General features: G+C 52.8%; 1 protein-coding gene across 1 annotated transcript; it reads right to left on the reverse strand.

Moving 5' to 3' along the window:
* Positions 1-4991: 4991 nt before the first annotated feature.
* MCM2 (minichromosome maintenance complex component 2) lies at positions 4992-19262 on the reverse strand. Its single transcript, XM_065845839.2, has 16 exons — positions 19205-19262; positions 18157-18347; positions 17445-17620; positions 16368-16631; positions 15199-15418; positions 14296-14503; positions 12925-13059; positions 12021-12212; positions 11278-11371; positions 10580-10830; positions 10220-10346; positions 9887-9999; positions 9514-9750; positions 8571-8753; positions 6898-7053; positions 4992-6015 (listed from the first exon to the last, which is right to left on the reverse strand). Exons 1-16 carry the CDS (start codon positions 19208-19210, stop codon positions 5905-5907), a joined length of 2664 nt encoding a protein of 887 aa, XP_065701911.1. The 5' UTR covers positions 19211-19262; the 3' UTR covers positions 4992-5904.
* Positions 19263-20070: the final 808 nt, after the last annotated feature.

Below are 20070 nucleotides of genomic sequence, written 5' to 3' on the forward strand. Positions count from 1 at the left end.
TCACAGCAGCAGGAGAAGACATAAAGTGAGGGTCCCAGGCTGAGCTTAAATAGAGCTTCTGGTGTAGGTGAAGGCCCCAGGTGAGCCCCGTTAGGGCAATTAAGGCCTATTAGTACCCTCTGGGCCCTGACAACATAAGCTTCCCCCCTTGTACAGTGGCTTGAGAAAGTGTCCAGAGGGGAGTTGCTGTTCCTCAATGAGCAAGGTATCTTCACTGGGAAGAACCCAGAGGTGACTCGTGGGTTATACCTTTCCTTGCTAAACTGAAAATCTAAATGCAATCTTTGGAAAGCATCTGGCTTTAACAGCTAACCTGGGATGTGGGTGTCTCTGGAGCAGGGGACAGTCAGCATCCGACAAAGGTTGGTGTGTGTTGACTCTGAGAAGAGGCTCATGGGGACAACTGGCATTCCTAGATATGCATTCCTGTGTGGTTTGATGGGACTAAAGCTCCTTGGTGTCTTTTACACCAGACAGTTGCTTTCACATCTACCTGAACATTAGGTAACCCAGAGAAGAAATTTGGCACTGGGTTCCCTTCAACTTTAGAGGACAGTGACTTGCAAGATGAACAGAAAGAGCACAACCCCCTTCCAAGGAGCTTTTGCTCTGAAGATGCAGCTCTCAGCAGCCCCTTGAGGCTCCTCACAGACGTTCAGTTGGGGCTGAGGACCATGCTGGATGGCTGGGTCTGTTGGCAGGCCAGCGCTCCACGATAATGGAGACATTAAATCAGTCGTGGCAGCAAGAACTGCATAATAGATGCAAAATACAGCAGAAGCCCGATCCAATTTTGGCTCTGCCTTGTTAAGTGGAAAAGTATTTTAGGAGATGGAGAAATACGAGGAAGTTCAGAGAGCATCCTCCCTGCAGCGTGGCATGAGGGGTTGGTGTCTGCAGTGACTCACATCCACAGGCACACATCTTCTGTAAACCCATTGCCATTCTGTCTTCACAGCTCATCGATCCCATACTGGAATTTAGGTATTCAGGTCAATTAAGGTCAACAAGGGCACCTGGAGTGGTCCTGCTGGCTGAACTGCAGCTGCTCAGCCTCCTCTAGGACAGGAAGGTGACACTGTCCAACACAACCGCTGCGTCTTGGGCACAGTTACACTGGGAAAATGCTTGTCAACCAGCTTCCAGGCAGCTCTTTAGTAAACACACAGGTCTGGCATGGTACAAAGTCAAACACTACTGGTCCAGAAATGCTGCATATGGTAATTTTTCCCAGTGACTTTGGCGTTAATTTGAGGGGAAAAATATGTATTACAGTAGGCACAATTTTCCATACTCAAGGGGCATCTCCCATTTGACAAGCAGACTCAGAAGCAGCCACTGGCACACTGGCTAGAACCCAGGGCCTGCAGATGTAGCGGGTTGGGTAATGATCACAGTAAGGGCAGAAGCTATCTCGAGTCTAAACCCTGTCAGCAGGTAGGAAAGAGCTGCAGGAAGGGAGGGGGTTGTCTCACCCTTTTTCCCAGGTCACACACCCTCACGTGTTAGCTGGTTATCTGCAGGCACCTGCTCACGTGCCCCAAGCGAGCATGGATCAAAGAACAGTTTGTGTTGAAGGGACCTTCCCAGCTCCCCCAGTGCCCCCCCTGCCATGAGCAGGGACATCTTCACCAGCTCAGGTTGCTCAGAGCCCCGTCCAGCCTGGCCTGGGATGTCTCCAGGGATGGTTCATCCACCACCTCTCTGGGTACCTGGGCCAGGCTCTCACCACCCTCAGGGCCAACAATTTCTTCCTCACGTCCAGCTTGAATTTCCCCTCCTTTAGTTTAAAACCATCACCCCTTGTCCTATCACAACAGGCCCTGCTCAAAAGTCTGTCCCCATCTTTCTTATCAGCCCTTTTTAAGCACTGAAAGGTGCAATAAGGTCTCCCTGGAGCTTCTCTTCTCCAGCTGAACACCCCAGCTCTCTCAGCCTGTCCCCATAGCAGAGCTGTTTCAGCCTTGGATCATTTTTGTGACCCTCCTCTGGACCCAATCGATAATGTATGCATTATGTTTATGTGTATATCTGTACTCTGTGCTGGACTAAGGTCAAACAGCTCCCGATGCACCGCAGACAGCCACGCTGTTCTCAGGAGTGTGCACACAGCGTGTTCAAATTAAACCAGATCAGAATCCGGCCCATCATGGCCTTTTCAAATCAAAGTGCTTTTCCAAGCCAGTCTCACCCGGAATTCACTAACAACCACAATCCCAAGGGAGGAATGACCAGCAGAAGGGACACTGCCTGGCGTCACGCAGCCCTGTCTGCTCTGCAGGAAGTGTCCCCATCATCTTCTGCCTGAGCCCAGGCACAGCCCGCTGGGGACAAACCTCACCTCCCACAGCTCTTGCTTTGGCCCCAGGTTGTCAGAGGCGCTGTGCAGTGTTTGAATCACAGTAGTGAGAAGCGAAGCGCTCAAGCTTGGCTAAACCCAAGGTTGTCAGGGGAGCAACTCCTTGTTTCACGGGAGCGCAGCTTGGCTTGCCCATCTCCAGAGCCCCGCAGTAAAATCCTTGCTACGTTCAGCTGGAACATGCCCCTGGCTGAGCAGTCCCTGTTCAGAGCAGCATCTGTTTTCACCTCTGTCTGCACCTCGGTCCAGCCCAGACACCTGATGCTGTCAACAGCCAAAGTTTGCTCCGGGGAGCCCGAAAAGCTCAGTGGCCGTGAGAGGAGGAACATGCCTTCAGACTGGCGTTAACGCTCCGCTGAGCGGGTGATGCCAACGTTAGCGAGGGCGCAGCTGCGAGAATTCATTGCTCTGCTGGATGCTGGCAACACAACAAGGTGGGAAGGAAAAACTGCCTTTGTAGTGGGGATTCAGCAGACAGAGCGAGCAAAGTGATGAAGAAGTGACTCCAACAATGGCATCTCCCTGTTGGCATTGGTCGCGCTGTGGGCCAAGTGAGGTGGGGACGGAGCACAGGAGGCAGAAGTAAGTTGTAGGGCAGAACTGGAGGGTGACTGTGAACAGCACTGGCAAGGAGCTGAGAAAATTCCTGTGCAATCTGCTGTGGTGAACCTGCTTTAGCAGGTGGGTTGGGCTGGATGATCTCCAGAGATCCCTTCTAAACCCAGCTGTTCTGTGATTCTGTTCTGTGACGATCAGGAGTGCCACTGTGCTTTCTCTCATGGTTTTTGGTGACACGCTCGAGCTTGTGTTTAACTCTGTGTGGGTCACTACAGGCACAGCAGAGCCTTCACAAGGTTGCACATGTTTAGGAAGCATTTTTGTATCTGTCCAGTGCAACGCAAAGCCTCTTTCTCCTCCCACACCTAATGTTCATAGAACCATTTGGGTTGGAAGAGACCCTTAAGATCACCAAGCCCAACCGTTCCCCCACCCCTGGCACTGCCCCATGCCCCTGAGAACCTCATGTCCGTCTGTCCAACCCTCCAGGGATGGTGACTCCAGCACTGCCCTGGGCAGCCTGGTCCAATGCCCCACAGCCCTTTGGGGAAGAAATTGTTCCCCAGATCCAACCTCAACCTCCCCTGGCGCAACTTGAGGCCGTTTCCTCTGCTCCTGGCGCTTGTTCCTGGGGAGCAGAGCCCGACCCCCCCTGGCTCCAAGCTCCTTTCAGGCAGTTCAGAGATCACAAGGTCTCCCCTCAGCTCCTGTTCTCCAGCTGAACCCCCAGGTCCCTCAGCCGCTCCCATCACACTTGTGCTCCAGCCCCTCACCAGCTCCGTTCCCTTCTCTCAACTCGCTCCAGCACCTCAAGGCCTTTCTTGACATGAGGGGCCCAAAACTGCCCCCAGGATTTGAGGTTTGGCCTCCCCAGTGCCCGGCACAGGGACGGTCACTGCCCTGGGCCTGCTGGTGCTCAACACAGAAATTCGGTTTGCTTGACAAGCTGGTATCATCCCTCATTACTGCTGGTTTTGCTACCAGGACCAGCATTTTCCCTGGACAGGTACGTGGGTTCCTGCAGAGCTGGGCACAGCCTGCGAGTGCTGGCGGTCGCTCTCCCCAGCGCTGGCTCTGCCGTGGTCCCCGGCTTTGGGACGCAAGGTGCTGACGGCCCCGAGGGACACGCTGGGCCACCCCCCGTGATCCGGCACACGGCGGCTCTGCCCTCCCCACACACGTCTGACCCCGGCGCACATTCGGGGGGCAAAGGGCTGGCTCGGGCAGGGAGGCCGTGCCAGGAACGCGTCTCTGTGGGCTGCCTGTGGAAAGCCCTGGTAGACAGACACCCAGCGGGAAGGGAAAGAAGCAGCCAAAACAGTTAAACAAATACACAGGAGGGAGCTGGCAGGCAGCAAACCAACACACAGAGCCACTTTCAGGCTGAAAATCATGTGCTGAGCCCCCAGCAGGGGTCAAGCCCCGTGAGCTCCCCAGTAACAACCTAGCTGAATGGACGCACACACACGCACATCACCATGACAAACCCCACGGCGTCGGGGGCCAGGGACACGTCTGCCTGGCCAGCACGGATGCAGCAACCAGAGCACGGATTCTCTTGAGCACGGGCAGGAGGAGGCTGGAGGTGCCTTACAGTGCCGTAAATCCAGCCAGGCAAAGCACATTCACTGCAGACCCCAGCGGCGTCTTGGAGAGGGTTTACTGCTTCCCCCAGACTGGAATCCAAGCAGCAGCCAAGACTTGAGAGCAAGGCTGTCAAACCCAGGAGTGGGAAAGGAAGGGAGGTGGGAGACGTGCACTGCGACAGAACAGTCTCACAGTGATACAAACATTTACAGGAGAGAGTCCCAGAGATGGATCAGTGCTCCAATGGCCCTGGGTGGGACTGCAGCATTTATGACACCGTCCTGTGGACAAACCATGTCCTGGGATCTCTCCGCAGTGAGGATGTGCAATAGCTGAGACCAGCACTGGCAGCTCCCACGGACTCGCAGAGCAAACATGAGATGTGTTTGCACCCAAACCCAGCTGGCCCAGCATCCAGGCTGCTCAGTTACGCTCTTCCTTCCCCCTCTGGCTGCAGGAGTTCCCAAAAGAGGAGGAAACACAAAAGTATTGAAAAACAAATGTATTCAAAACGCACAGTAAGAAAATTGCATATGAACGCTGCATCCATCCTGTCCTCAGGAGCTCCTCCCCAAATCAGTGCCATGGGTACACCACCCTCAGCTAACGGGTGTGAGAGATGGGGTGCAGTTTAGGTGCCAGCACTTCAGTCCAGCCACAACTTCACATCTGCACAGAGACAACACCCAGCAAGGCAAGGAAGCCCCTTCCCTAAGGCTTCCGGACCCTGCCCCAGCATGTATGGAGCTTTCACTGCCCATACAAATCACCACCAATATTAAAAATAGCTACGTTTTATTTCAGTTCTCATCTCCCCCTGTTCCCCCCTCCCTTGCAGAAACCAAGCACAAGGTCAGCCCATGTGGGCACCTGGGGAAATGTCAAGTGTCAGGCACACAGGCCTGGAGCCGAGAGGCCGGCTGGCTCATGGAGAGTTGAAAGCAGTCTCAATTATCACCCAGCAGGCTCCACAGTCGCCAGAGATGGGAAAAGAGAATCCCCGAGGGTGTTTGCAATCCGAGGGGCGCGGATAAAGCAGACAAACACTTTTCGAATGCTCCTGCTCGCTCTCTTCTGCGGATGAGCCCATAACAACTAGTGACAAACAAACAGCAAACATCCCATCCATGTGGCCAGCAATTCTCTCCCTGCTGTGCCTAGCTACAAGGCAAAACAGTGAACGAAGATGCTAAACAGAGTTGGCTGGACATTTAACTACTTAAATTCTGTTCTATTTACAAGGTCTTCAGCAGCTCAGCACTCCCTTAATCCATAAGGCACAAAGCAAGCAAGAGAATGTGCAGCTCAGTGGCTCTGGATCGTGATCTCTGTGTTCCTGGGAGGGCTGTGAGATGGAGGTTTTGTCTCACAGGAGCACGTGGTGAATTCTGCTTCCAGCCTCAGAACTGCTGGACAATCAGCTTCCTCTTCACATCCCGGCTGAACCTGTTCATCCTGAACACTTCGCTGTCATAGAAGGCTGAGAGGTTGTGGATGTTGATCTGCCGAGCCTGGGAGGAAGAGGAGGGAGGGGAGAGGTAAACGTTTGTTCAAAAATCAGAAGAACCACGTGGTTTTCCATAGCAGAGGCCGCATAAAACTTGCCAGTCAGCAACCTCTGCTCTGCAGGAACCAGAACTGCAGCAGCAGGGGAGAACGCAGGTCAGGAGGAGCCTTGGCAGCGCTGAGCTGAGCACAGAGAGGATGCTGCCTCAGCACCTGCCCGCTCTCGGCTCCTCCTTTTACTCCCACTAGAGCTAGAACTACTATCCAAAAGCCCCTAATACTTCACCCCCTGGGAGACCTTTTCACAGGAGGCTTCTGACTGGGGGAGCTGACACTGGCAGCACCAAGCCGTGGTTCTGGAAGTAGTTATCTGCACATTTCACGCAAGGAGCGGCAAAGGGAATCAAATGCCGCTTTAGTGCCAAGCAAGGTCAATCCTTTGCACAGAAAGGCCGAGTCAGGAGTGCTGCCCCTGAGCCAGGATGAGGATGCATTAAGGAGGAGGAGGGTGAGCTTCAGCAGGGACGGGGAAAGTTAATGCAAACAGAAATTTTTCTGCTCATTGCTTCTTCGAACGCAGGTGCCATGGCCCTTGTGTTCTCATTCACCTGCAAAGCACCAGCCGTACCCCAGGATTTACCAATCCAACCTCAAAGCTTTATGGGGATGCATGAGAACAGAGGGGAAAGAATTTGGCACTTCCAGAGAAGAGAGGAGCAGAGACAGATGAGACAGCCCTGATTTCCTGGGTAAATTAACACCAGGTTTTTTCCTGGTGCCGTAACTCAGGAAGGGAAGTTAAAAGTCTGAGAGCACGTCTGGTTCTGAGGCTGCACGCAGAGAGCAGGAACCAAGCCCAGAGCCAGCTTGTTACAATAAGCCCATACCTTATCCACCAGGTCCTTCTCTGGGACTTCTATGGTGTCTTGCTGGGCCCCGTAGCGGTTTCTCTGGTACATCACCTGCTCTGCCACCAGCTGCTTCAGGATGAACAGCAGCAGCTCGTTGTTGTCTCGCTTGAACGAGAGGTAGCGGGAAAACGTCTGGGAGGGAGGATGGGACGAGGCAAGCGGGTCAGGAACCGAAGGACACACCGCAGGTCTCCCCTGCCCCACACCAACCCAGCCCCTCCTCCCACAGAGCACAGAGGGAACCAAATGACACCCCAAGGGGAACCAAATGACACCGCTGTCAGCTGTGGCCTTAGCGTGTCTCAAGGTACTTCAGCCTTGCCAAGCTGCCACCTGCACAGGCGGTTAAAACACGGCCCTGTGACACCCACAACATTCCTTTGTCAGCTGCTCTTACACCCATCTGAAGTCTCTTGGGGGGCCGCTGGAGCCTCTCTGGGGTGTCAGGGCATTGCTGGGGGTGCTGCCCATACGGGGAGCAGCCCTGGGAGCGCTGGTTCTGGGGCAGGTGCAGGGCAGCTGCTCTCACTCGACTGCCCTGTGTCTCCCCGCACACGCTCACACTTGGCTGTTTGCAGCCAGAGAGGCCGGGAGTTGTCCAGACGGAGGGCAGACACTCGGAGTGGATAAATGCCAGGCCGTGGCCAGCCAAGGGCTCTTTGGAGCCAGCCCTTGCCACTCGGAGAAAAGGGCAGACTGGGCACAAAACCACTGAGTGCTGGCCTGCGGTAACTGTCTCCCGAGGAGCCCTGGGAAAAATACAAAGAAACAAACTGCCTGCTCAGCTTGATCACCTGGCAGCAGCAGCAGTGGGAGTCCTGTGCCAAAACAGCAGGGAAGGTGTCAAAAAAGAAGAGACACCTGGCAGTACTTTTGATACAGAGGTTTAGGCTACATTTCCTTCACAGCCCCAACAAAAACATTGCCCTGCCACAGACTGAGGAAGGGCACTCGTGTAGGGGCCTTCAGACCCCCAGCAGAATAGTTTGGTTTGAAGGGATCTTCCCAGCTCCCTAGTGCCCCCCCTGCCATGACAGGGACATCTTCACCAGCTCAGGTTGCTCAGAGCCCCGTCCAGCCTGGCCTGGGATGTCTCCAGGGATGGTTCATCCACCACCTCTCTGCCCAACCTGGGCCAGGCTCTCACCACCCTCAGGGACAACAATCTCTTCCTCATGTCCAGCTTGAATCTCCCTCCTTTAGTTTAAAACCATCACCCCTTGTCCTGTCACAACAGACCCTGCTAAAAGTCTGTCCCCATCTTCCTCATCAGCCCCTTTTAAGCACTAAAAGGCGCAATACGGTCTCCCCCGAGCTTCTCTTCTCCAGCTGAACACCCCAGCTCTCTCAGCCTGTCCTCCCACCAGAGCTGTTCCAGCCTCAGATCATTTCTGTGGCTCCTCCAGCCCCTCTCCAACAACTCCATGTCTGTGCTGAGAACCCAGAGCTGGACCAGCACTGCAGGGGGGTCTCACCGGAGCACAGGGGGGCAGAATCCCCTCCCAAACCTGCTCAGCACCTGACGCTGCAGGACAGACCCCGCAGAGGAGGGAAGGGTTTCTCCCCACAGCCGGGGTGGTGCGAGGAGGGTGCAGCCGAAACCACGGGGTCTGGGCTGCAGCTACAGCCCCAGCTCAGCCAGCACCCACCTTGCGCATGCTCCGCATGACGCTGAACTTCTGCGTGTCGATGAAGCTCTCCAGCATCACCCGGATGGCCATATTGACATCGTCCTCCACCACATAGTCCCGCAGGTGCATGCGGGCGTGAGCCTCGGCCATCCGGATCATGGACTCGATGTGACGCACCGTGATGGGGATGCTGCCGGTCGCCTAAGGGGGGAGAGAAGGAGGTAAAAGACATGGAGCAAGGGCTTCTGACCCAGGATCTCCTTCAGCTGTGGGGAGCTGCTCCGGGGCTTTGCAGGGCTCCCAGGCTGAGGAGGCTCTGCCACCTGCTGGCACCTTCTGCAGTGGTACAGGCTCCCCTGCTCCACATTTTAATTATAGCAGGGTGAGAGGGGATGCTCCGTGCGGTCCCTCTTTCCCACTGTTTAGTGTGTTTCCACGAACAGCAATCCCAGTTCCTCCAGCAACTTTTAGGAGGAATTGAAAAAACAACAAAAAACAATTAAATAATTAGTTTTCCCAAACTCCAAACATCTCCCTCTGATCTCAATGAATTCACCTTCCACTTGGAGAGGGTGAAACCAGCCTGAGAGATCGCATGGACAAAAGAGAAGGGCATTTCTACACAGAACGGCTCCCTGTAATGTACCAGTAGCATATGGATGGATGCAAACATCTCCTGTGGGCCCGCCAGACTAGGTGACAATACGAGGACTTTGTCACCGGAGGCACTAGTGCATGTGTCCAGTCTATCAGTCCACAGATCACCAAGAGGCAAGACTCTGCATTCAGATGAGGAATCGTCTGTTCAGCACACACTGCAGGATCTGCCTGTCTCTCACAAAAGAGTGGCACAGACTTTTGTGACAGGAATGGCAAGAACGTGTCAACATATGCTGGAGCCATCTCAGGCTGATTTGCAGTCTAGAGATGTACTTCTCCCCACTCTCCTCAGTATTCTCACCATAGACTCTTTCCTGAGGTCACTGTACATCCGGGCCACCTTGTCCTGGTCCATCTGGTTGAGTTTGGGATGGACCTTCTCTTTGGCGTAGACGATGTATTTCCTCAGGATCTCCTGGGGAATGGGTTCAACCCCATATGTGTTGGGAAGAATGACCTCATCGGCGTTCATGGCCTCTTTGCTACCTGGGTGGTGCTTGATGTGGCTGCCAACAACAAACCGGGCGAGCATTTCATCCTACAAGAGAGTACAGGAATAACAGACGCTGAAGACACTCACTGGATAGCAAAACGCAGCAGGCAGCTGCAGCTGAGCACCCCCAGAGCAGCATCACAAGCCCAGCACAAGCTCAGGTTCATAGCACAGCTCGTACCTGCACTGGGTCCACCGTGTCCCTCACCACACACAGGATATCAAAGCGAGAGATGATGGGCTCTGTCAGGTCTACATTCTCCGAGAAAGTCAACGATGGGTCATATCGCCCACCTGGAGCACAGACACAAACACCAAAGTCCAACACAGGCTCCAAGACTGAAGCTTTGAAGCAAGCACAGACCTCCAGCACTTCACTGGAGACCCCACTGCCTGCCTGATCTCTGCTCCAGACTGGAGGAACCAGGCAGAGAGAGGAAGCTGTACTGGAGTTCTCAGGACCACAGACTGATGCTGGAAGCCCAAGATGGTCCTGCTGTCCCTCAGCACTTACCTATGGGATTGGCAGCGGCAATAACAGTGCAGCGGGCTTGCAAAGACGTGACAATGCCTGCTTTGGAGATGGAAATGCTTTGCTGTTCCATGGCTTCGTGGATGCTGGTCCTATCCTGATCATTCATCTACAAGAACGCAAGAATGACTTAAACTGAAACTACACCCAGCATGCTGAGAGGAATCAGCTCCTGATGCTCTAAGGTGACAAACTGCACGATGGGCCAGCGAGGGCCTGAGCAAACTGCAGGAACCTTGGTCAGCTGGGAGACGGCACCATGAGTTAGAGTGTCTCCTCATAGCTGAGGTTACAACCAGTCCCTCCATGGCTAATCCTTCCCAGAGCTGACGTGGGACCCACCTTGTCGAACTCGTCGATGAGGCAGACGCCCCTGTCAGCCAGCACCAGCGCTCCGGCCTCCAACGTCCACTCCTTGCTGACCGGGTGTCTCTGCACGTAGGCTGTGAGGCCCACGGCAGAAGCGCCCTGGCCAGTGGTGAAGATCGCTCTGCTGGACGCCTTCTCGATGTATTTGAGGAACTGGGATTTCGCAGTACCGGGGTCTCCGCACAGAAGCACGTTGATGTCACCACGGACTTTGTGTTTGCCGCCTACAAGAGTAATGGGAGAGACACGTTGGAAAGGCAAATAGTGAGCAGGAAAACCACCTTACAGGCAAGTCGAAGGAAAAAGAAAGTGAGCTTTGGAAGTGGTCATGTGTAAAACAGCATTTCTAACCTTGCTGAACACATCCTTCTAAGGAGATGATAACAAATGAGGATGCCAAAAGGTCAGATCTCTGAATGGGCATCAAACGTGACCTCCTCGAGGAGGAGGAATAAAAACACGCTCAGGTTTGCAGCAGTTGTTTTCAATTTTCTACTGTCACAGCAGAGTTTTCAGCGTGATGAAGGCAGCCGCTTCCATCACAGATATCCCTCAGTCTGTCACCAAGGCACACAGACGACTCTCACCCTCGCACTGCAACAGCGCAGACAAACCCAGGTCCCTTTGCCTTCAGCTGCGTGAAGCAGCCCCAGGTGACACAAGTGACTCACCTGGGTTTTTGGGCTCTCCACCGAACAGAGCTAAAGCCAAGCCCCTCTTGATATCTTCGTGTCCGTAAATAGACGGGGCAATGCTGGCAAAAATCTGAAAGGAAAACCAGAGGAGTTGTCCAGGGAACACCGTTTCTCATTCAGGACAGAATGTGGCACGAACATCAACAAGGTACTGTATCTGTGTTACCCGTATGACACTGCTGTCTCGAAAGAGTCTTTCATTATCCAAGGTGACGAGGCTTTTTTCTTTCAAGTATTTAATTCAGGTCTTGGCATGCAGAGAGAAGCAAAGCTAAGATCTCTACCACAGGTTAAGCTAAGCAATAACACCCCCTTGAAGAGGATTGGAGATGCAAGTACTGGCCCCTCAGAACGCTTCCTCCACTTTGCTTTCAAGACACGAGGAGAGAAAACAATGGTCAGATATAAGCAGGGCCTGAGTGTCTGTCACCCGTCTCCCAGCTCTGTCGTGATGTGGAAGGCGCAGAGAAGGAACAGAAAATTTGACCCTCAAAAGTACAAGGAAAGTTTCTTAATTGCTTCCCTCCTATAACTCACTCTCACCAACAGTTGTCTGAGAGCTACAGAAAAACAGAAGATCATTCAGAGGACACTGGGATTTCTACAAGTTTCTTTAACCACTGCTTAGCCAGCTGACACCTTCCATCACTTTCTGATCCAGCTGCCAGGTGATGACAAACTACCAACAGGAAAATAAGGGATGTCCGAGGCTGACCCACCTTCTCCCCAATCTGCTCATCCTTGGACAGACCCACAATCACTTTCACATCTTCATCAGTCAGTTCCCCAACAGCCAGCTTGTTGTCCTTCTTGGCGATGTGGTTGGCCAGGATGACAGTCGCGAACACTGGGAACCCGTTGGCAGTGTTCAAGGAGCCATCGTAATTGTTGTGGTAGATCCCTGTCAGCTCCTGGGAACCGGGAGATGGGATGTCAGTGCCTACACAGCATAAAACAGCCCCCTCTCTATTTTAAGATACCACAGAATCACAGAATCATTTTGGTTGGAAGAAACCCTCATCAAGCTCAACAGTTAACCCACCCCTGGCACTACCCCATGTCCCTGAGAACCTCATCTCCACACCTGTTCAACCTGTGACTCCAGCACTGCCCTGGGCAGCCTGGTCCAATGCCCCACAGCCCTTTGGGGAAGAAATTGTTCCCCAGATCCAACCTCAACCTCCCCTAGCGCAACTTGAGGCCGTTTCCTCTGCTCCTGGCGCTTGTTCCTGGGGAGCAGAGCCCGACCCCCCTGGCTCCAAGCTCCTTTCAGGCAGTTCAGAGATCACAAGGTCTCCCCTCAGCTCCTGTTCTCCAGCTGAACCCCCCAGGTCCCTCAGCCGCTCCCATCACACTTGTGCTCCAGCCCCTCACCAGCTCTGTTCCCTTCTCTCAACTCCCTCCAGCACCTCAAGGCCTTTCTTGGTGTGAGGGGCCCAAATTGACCCAAGGATTCGAGGTTCAGTTTTGGGTCCCTCACTGACACCAGTCTCAAAAGTAGCTGCCCAAATGCATCTGAGGACAATCCCTCCCCACAGCCCCACAAATGTTGCCGTACTGTCATTGTCAGAGCTTAAGAATGCTCAGTGCTCACTCCATACTTGAGTTTAACACCGTACTCACAATCTCATCCCCTGGCTTGCAGCTGTCAACCAGATCGGCGAGCAGAATGGCATCCTTGGAGCGGGGCAGCCTGCCCGCAGCCACCTTCCCAGGGCTCTCCTGGATTTTGATGCGCTGGTAGTTCTGATAGACCGTCTGCAAAACAACAGAGAAGTTACCCAGTGAGTCCGGTGGGCATCAACACGGCCGACGCTTTTCAAAGGCAACTCAGTAGAGAAGGCCCATCCAATGATTTATTATACTTTGGTTAGAAACCATGGGAATGGGATGACACAGGTTGTAAACAGCAATTCCAGGGTGTGACAGACAACACTGGCGACAGGAAATCCCTTGGGCACATCTCAGCACTGTGCTCCAGCCTGCACAGCGTTTGTCCACCCAAATACCAGACAAGTTCCTGAGAGGAGGATGCTCCACTTGTGATAGTTAAAGACAGCAAAGCAAAGAATTAAAGTCAGAAGCTCCATGTCAAAGATTTTCTTACTGTCCTTTAGTTTCATTAGCTCTCAGATCAGGAAATACTCATTGGGAAAATCAGTATCAGGAAATACTCCTCGGGAAGGAGGAGAGCTGGACAGTCTGTGTCTGCATTTCTACAGCATGCACAGGTAACTGTACCACAGAAATTATTGTGGCAAAAGATTAAGCCAAAAACACTTAGAATGAGGCAGTAAACTACTTTTGACCGCTAAACTGGGCAGATTCAGTTCAAGAGCTCAAATAGACAAGATCTGTCTTCAGAGATCCCTGGATATGGCAGGAGAGCCCTCTCCCAGCACCAAAAATGTTCAAAGGGTGGAAGCCAAGGCCAGGCTGGTGTTGTCATTACCATTTTAAACGATCACTCCTGTCTGCAATTGCTAACCTAAAGATACATAAATCCTGTCAGTTTTAGGTCAGTCCACTCATGTAACAAAGATAAGAGTGACTTGCAAAACACCCGGTCACAAACTACAGACATTACTGACCTTGGAGCTTTAGACATTTTGAAGCCCACACAATTAGCTGAGTCTTGCTTCAACACAGATCTCAAGACTGTTGGATAAGGTGTCCTTTAGCTGAATGTTGCTCATTATACACCAAAATGATTATGTAATGCAATATGCAAATGTGTAACCAATTGGCTCTTCAGGGTGTGAATGCAGTGGTAAGATTTTGTATATAATGGCTGTTACTTTTCTTGTTGGCTCGCTGGCTTTATTCCAGCATCCAGGCTTGAGCAACTCTAATAAACAATATCTTGTCTCTGTGTGCTCCAATTTGGCTTTTTTTGTGCACATCAGGTGACAGAACGCTATTTTTGGGACAACACAGGCAGTGCAGCAGCCTGGGCAGCACCCACAGACCCATCTGGGCAAGCCTGGCTCTTACCTCTTCCATATTGATTTCAAAGGGGCCAAGAGACTGACACTCTGGACAGGAGCCGGGTTTCACCTCCTGGTTCTGGGACTGGAAGAAGGGTCCCAGGATGAAGCTGCACTTGCTGCAGTTGTACTTGACCATGCTGAGCTGAGGCAGGACCCCGGTGCAGCTCGTCACCACTCCGCTGGTCCGGATCAGCTGGTTCAAGTGCAGTTGCCTGAGGAAACACAGAGATGCTGGATGCCTGCGGGGCATAGAAGGCACAACACCCTCCAGAAACAGCCCTGATCCAAGCCACAACTCCCAAAGGCTTAGTAAGAAACAGGTTATCAGTAGGAGTTTGTGGGAAACTGCAGCGGGTCTGCGGAATCCTTGATAGAAAGTATGGGAATAGAGATCAGCCTTGAAGATATTAAGGTTTACCCTTGAGAAGGATGGGAGTAAAGGAGTATCCGGAGATATGGATTTGTACCCGTGAGAGAGGAGAGATGTACCCGTGAGAGAGAAGGGGATAGAAGAATAACATGGATGATAGCAAAATTAGCCAACGAGATGTTAGTGCTATAACTTGTAACCAATAGTGAAAAGACACATGAACTGGTAGAATTGTATAAAAATGCACTTGTAGCAATAAATGGTATCTATTACTTTCATCTTGGAAGAACTTGGTCCATGTCGTTTGTCCGTCTCAACCGCGACAGGAGTTTACAAAGGCTTAGTAAGAAACAGGTTCTCAGTAGTTTACTCACAGGGTTTGTGTTTTACCTTTGGGGACATTGGAAGTTCACCCTCAGCTGACTTTATTTCCTGTACTAAGCTCAGTCATCCTGTTGGACTTATCCAGACCAGTTCTGCTTGCAGATTAGTTCTCCCAAGCACCCCAAAGCCCCTGCTATTAGTTCTGCCGCCTACCTGAGCGACCGCAACTCTTCCACCAGAGGGAGGTGGGAGATACGGACGTGGATCTCCTGAGCAATACGATCGTATTTGGGGTACATGGCCAACACCACTTCCTTGGCTGCTTCGTCAAAGATCTTCAGCATTTCTGCGGGGGCCTCAGGCAGAAAGTAGGCAAGGACGTGCTCCTGGGCTGCCAGATCCTCGTAGTTCACCACCAGACTCTCTCTGTTCTCTTAAGAAAAAGATTGTGTGAATGCTATTTTCGACCTGCCCACTCCTCAAGTCTGTGTCCTGCAGGTGTCTGCACCTCCCCTGGAAAATCTTTAGAGGTCAACAATTTGAAAATGGGTGGAAAACTCTTTTTAAAAACTGATTTCTCTGACAAATTCTTCATCGGTACCAAGCTTGTGATTGCTCCTCTCCAGCACAGATATTTCCCAGGCTCAGTGTTGCTGAGACTCAAAAGCCTCAGCCCAACACATGACTCTCCCACAGATCTCCAGGAAACAAGTTAATAGGAGAGACAAGTGTGCTGAATGGCTGGCAAAACCTGCATCTTACATTCCTGGGAAGGGACAAGACAAATGCTTTTTGTCTCCTAGCAGTACAACACTGACCCTGACCCGCTACTCAAGCTTCTGCCTCAATATAAAGCAGAAATACAAACAACTGCAGCTACATGAGCTGCTCCTAAATGTGACAAATTCTGCTTTTAACATTTATCAGTGACAGCCTTAACGGTGGCTCCTTCTGGCAGTGCTTGGTTGGAATACGGGGATGCAACACCGACATGGTTTTCAAAGTCACAAAGTCTATTTGCATCCCCTCACTGAATAATCCAGTTTCCAGTGTGAGAAAGTAGCTGGCACAGGCAGCAATTGTTGTCTCTCTCAGATGGCAAACATGCAGACCGCTGTCTGCTGCCCCACATATTCTTTTGCTGGCGTTTCTACGATATGAATATTAATGAGTGGCAGACACCAGGGGCCTGCTAATTAGTCAGCCAGAATCAAAGATAGCAGACATGTTTCCATTATTCATTTATCTCCATCAGCATCCAAGTTTCTTAAAGTGCTGACTCCACGTCTGGGACAAATAGGGCAGGCAGAAAAAGTCCACCCATGGACTGAATCACTGCAAAGTTCCATGAGAGTAAAGAAAGCCTGATCACCCAGCCCTACCTTTGCACATATCACTGATCCTCTCCTTGAAGACATTGTGGCCATGTTCATCCACATGGGTCTTCAGGAAGTTCTTGAAGCGGTGGTAGATCTCCAGCCGGGGAGCGGCCATGGAAACCCACTCCCTCACCGAATGCCCTTTCATGTCTTCCAGGTTCTCAATGCTCTCAATCATGTCTTCGTCTTCCTCTTCCACGCCATCAGCAGCTCGTTCTGCCAGTCGTCTCTTCCGTGAAGGACGGTCTTCGTCTTCATCGTCACTATCTAAGGGTTGGGAGGAAAAACTGTAAACGAGCTGGGATGGCCATTCCCACTCTTTGGATCAGTCACAGCTGGATCGCACAGGCTGTGGAAGCAAAGAGGTCAGAGCCTGGGACACAAACCAAGAGCCATCCCAGGCCCAGCCTAAATCCAGTCTAGCCCGGCTCCTACATCTCCCAGAATGCAGCTAAAGACTTCAGTCGTGTCCATCAGCGCACTGAGGGAGAAAGGCCAAGGAATGGGCTTTCAAATGCATCAAAGGCCCCTCCCATCCAGCCCACAAAAGCGTCTATAGGAACACCAACAAACTCTACAACATACGCTTGGTAGAATCCCAAATCCGTGATATAGGCCCAGGATCCTGAGTTTGTTTTAGCAGCAAACACATAACGAGAAGAACACACCAAATGAGCTCCTAGGAAGCTCAAATCAAAGTGATCACACATTTGAAGTCCAGCCAAGCCTATAGCCTGAGGTTTCACTAAGAACCCAAACACCATGGAGCTCTAGAGACCTCCCTCCTACTCCGAGGGTGAGAGTCCAGCTCCCCCACAAAGGCCGGGTTAACAGTCAACCCCTTGGGGATCGGTTCTGCACTTAATTCAGCTCATCTGGTAAAACACTGGCCCAGGCTGGCCAGAGAGGTGGTGGATGAACCATCCCTGGAGACATCCCAGGCCAGGCTGGACGGGGCTCTGAGCCACCTGAGCTGGTGAAGATGTCCCTGTCATGGCAGGGGTGGCACTGGATGAGCTGGGAAGGCCCCTTCCCACCCAAACTTTTCTATGATTTCGTGATTCCACGATCTCCACCTACCGTAAAGCAGCCCCCTCCTCATGCGGCCCATGCCCTGCTCCAGCTCGCGGTCTCGCTGCCTCATGACACGCTCGGCAGCTTCCCGCTGGCTGGCCGTCAGCTCCTCCACATCTTCATCGTCCAAGGCCAGGCCTTCTGCTTCATAGGCGTCCAGCTCGGGGATGGGGCGGTAGTCCCTGGCACACACACACAGCACCGAATCAGCCCAGGCTCAGAAAGTGCTTCTCCAGCCCTTCTCTGGCTATTGCTGCTGTCAGGACAGTTGTTCTGCAGAAGAACGTGTTGAGCAGGAAAACACTTCACAACAGAAGATGCCCTGCAGCACCTAGGGCTCCAGCACCAGGGCTATGAGTGCCAGCATTCCAGCTTTTGCATTGTAAAGTTCACCGGCTTGCCAGCAGGCCTGGCTGAGTGATAAAACATTAAAATTTATGGCTGCAGGAGTAAAGGAGCTAAGCTGGACACAGATCTTGTATCCAGGGAGGTCCTGATTTACCCACACTGGATCGCGATGGCACTTTGCTTGTCATTTGCTCAGTTCTTCCAGGACTCAAATGACACCATGCCTGGACCTTTCTCCACTGTCCAGCAGCAATTCAGCCCCTCACCCCAGCTACCAGCACCGCAGAGCACCCACCCCATGTCACCCCCTTAGTAAAACCCCATCCCCAGACACCATTCCCCAAGAGCCACCTCCCACCGCTTTCCTTACCTTTCCATCCCTTCCCCGATCAGCTCTTCCCCTTCTTCCTCGTCCTCATCCGGGAGCCCCCCGGTCCCCAGGAGCCCCTCGGACTCATCCTCGAAGGGGGGCAGGTCCCGGCCGGGGCTGGACGTGAAGGCATCGCCACGGCGGGAGCTGCGCACCGGGCTGGTGGCCACTGCCTGTGACTCAGAGGAGTCCTGCAAGGACGGGAGAGAGCGGGTGAGGGCTGGGGGGGCCAGAACACCCCCCTCCCTGGCACTGGGCCCTGGGGGCAGCGGGGTCAGCACTTGCAGGAGCCTCCGCAGCGGTCAGAAAGGGGACACAGATCCGCAATAAATCCTTTTTCCCTGTAGGAAACAATTACCTTGCAAATATAATCGGCCCAGGCAGGACGATTTTGCAAGATCGGGTGTTCTACCCTACGCCTGCCTCAGTTTACGTATTTCATTGATCTAATCCTAACAATACCCTGCCCCTTATCAATCTATTTAAAATATGGGTTCCTGGCTCTTTGGTTACCCTTCCCCCGAGGTTAACTTGGGAATATAGGTATCAGTATGCATTCCGGGATTAGTCAAAAGAGACTTTGTTTTACATTAAGGATTCATAGTCTGGTGTCTCTCAGTCCTTCCCCGCCCCCTCGCTAGGGTCAGGCAGCAGCTCTTTAGTTTTGTAAAAACAACATCCCTTCGTTAAACGTTCCTTACATTCCCGAAGCGTGGAAGGTTACAATAATTAGTTTCCTTGAAAAATGACAACAGAAGCGCATGGGGAAAATCGGGGTGCAATCCATGCCCCGAGCCCAGGGCAGCCGGAGCGCACGAAAGCCTCCGACCCCTCGCCCCGGCTGCTCTCCGGTGCGCGGCACATGGGACACTTCCCGCGGCATTTCGGGTGTCCTGGGCGAGCGCACCCCTATCCCAGCCCCCGAAACCCCCCCCGTGGACCCTGCCCGCAGTGCCACGGCGGGGAGCAACCGAGCCCCGCACCCCGCAGGAAGCGGGGGTCACCCCGATCGCCGCGCTCCGCTCCGAACCCCCGTCCCCCTGCTCACCGCCATCGCTTCTTCCTGCGCGCCGGATTCCGCGCGAAAACAGTCACGTGGGCAACAAAAGCGCGCGAAAGTTCATGAATACGGGATGAGCTCGGGGGCGGGGCCAGGGGAGGGGCGGGGCCAGGGGAGGGGCGGGGCTCGGGGGGTCTTGAAATGCTGGAGCTGCAAACTTCGGCAAATTTTGGCACACTTGGGCAAACATGTGGGCATTTCTCTCCGTGCTGGAGTTGTCCCCTCCCGCCGGGAACTCCCGTGTCCCTGCGCTCACCTCTGCTGCTCTGCAGCTCAAATCAAGTCTGGCTTGGGCAGGCTGGCTGCTGAGCCATAGCAGAGATACTTAAGTCACTTTCATTCATGTTCCCAGTAAAACTAGATGAGGTGGAAAGCGGGGGTTCTGGTGTTTGGGTATTTTTTGCATGAGTCGAACAGAAACGAGGAGCTAACAGGTGCTGTTCTGCAGAACAGACCCAGCTGTCTCTGCTTGGAGCAATGCCACTTAGGAGAAGAAAGGAAGAACATGTCCTACAGAAAATGGAAGAGGATTTTAGAGAGACAAAATAAGCAACAGGCTGATGTTTGGCAAGGAGGTGGAACATGTCCATTCCAGGCCACATATCTGCATAATAACAGATGGTTTGGGTTTTGGAGAGCTGTCCTCTCTGGAGGGTTTCTGACCGCTGTTTAGTATCAGGCTATTTATGCTCTCGGCTGCAGTCAGATGTGGGACAGTCATCCTGAAATGGGAGACACCAGAAGCAAAAGCGACTGAAGAGGCAGTTGACAACCATAGAGAGGAGCCCAGCTGGGTGATTCAGCCTGGTACAAATATAGCAAAGCAGGAGCATCACGATATAAATAGGAGAGTG

The sequence above is a fragment of the Patagioenas fasciata genome, chromosome 10 (assembly GCF_037038585.1).
Source record: "Patagioenas fasciata isolate bPatFas1 chromosome 10, bPatFas1.hap1, whole genome shotgun sequence".
Lineage (NCBI taxonomy): Eukaryota > Metazoa > Chordata > Aves > Columbiformes > Columbidae > Patagioenas > Patagioenas fasciata.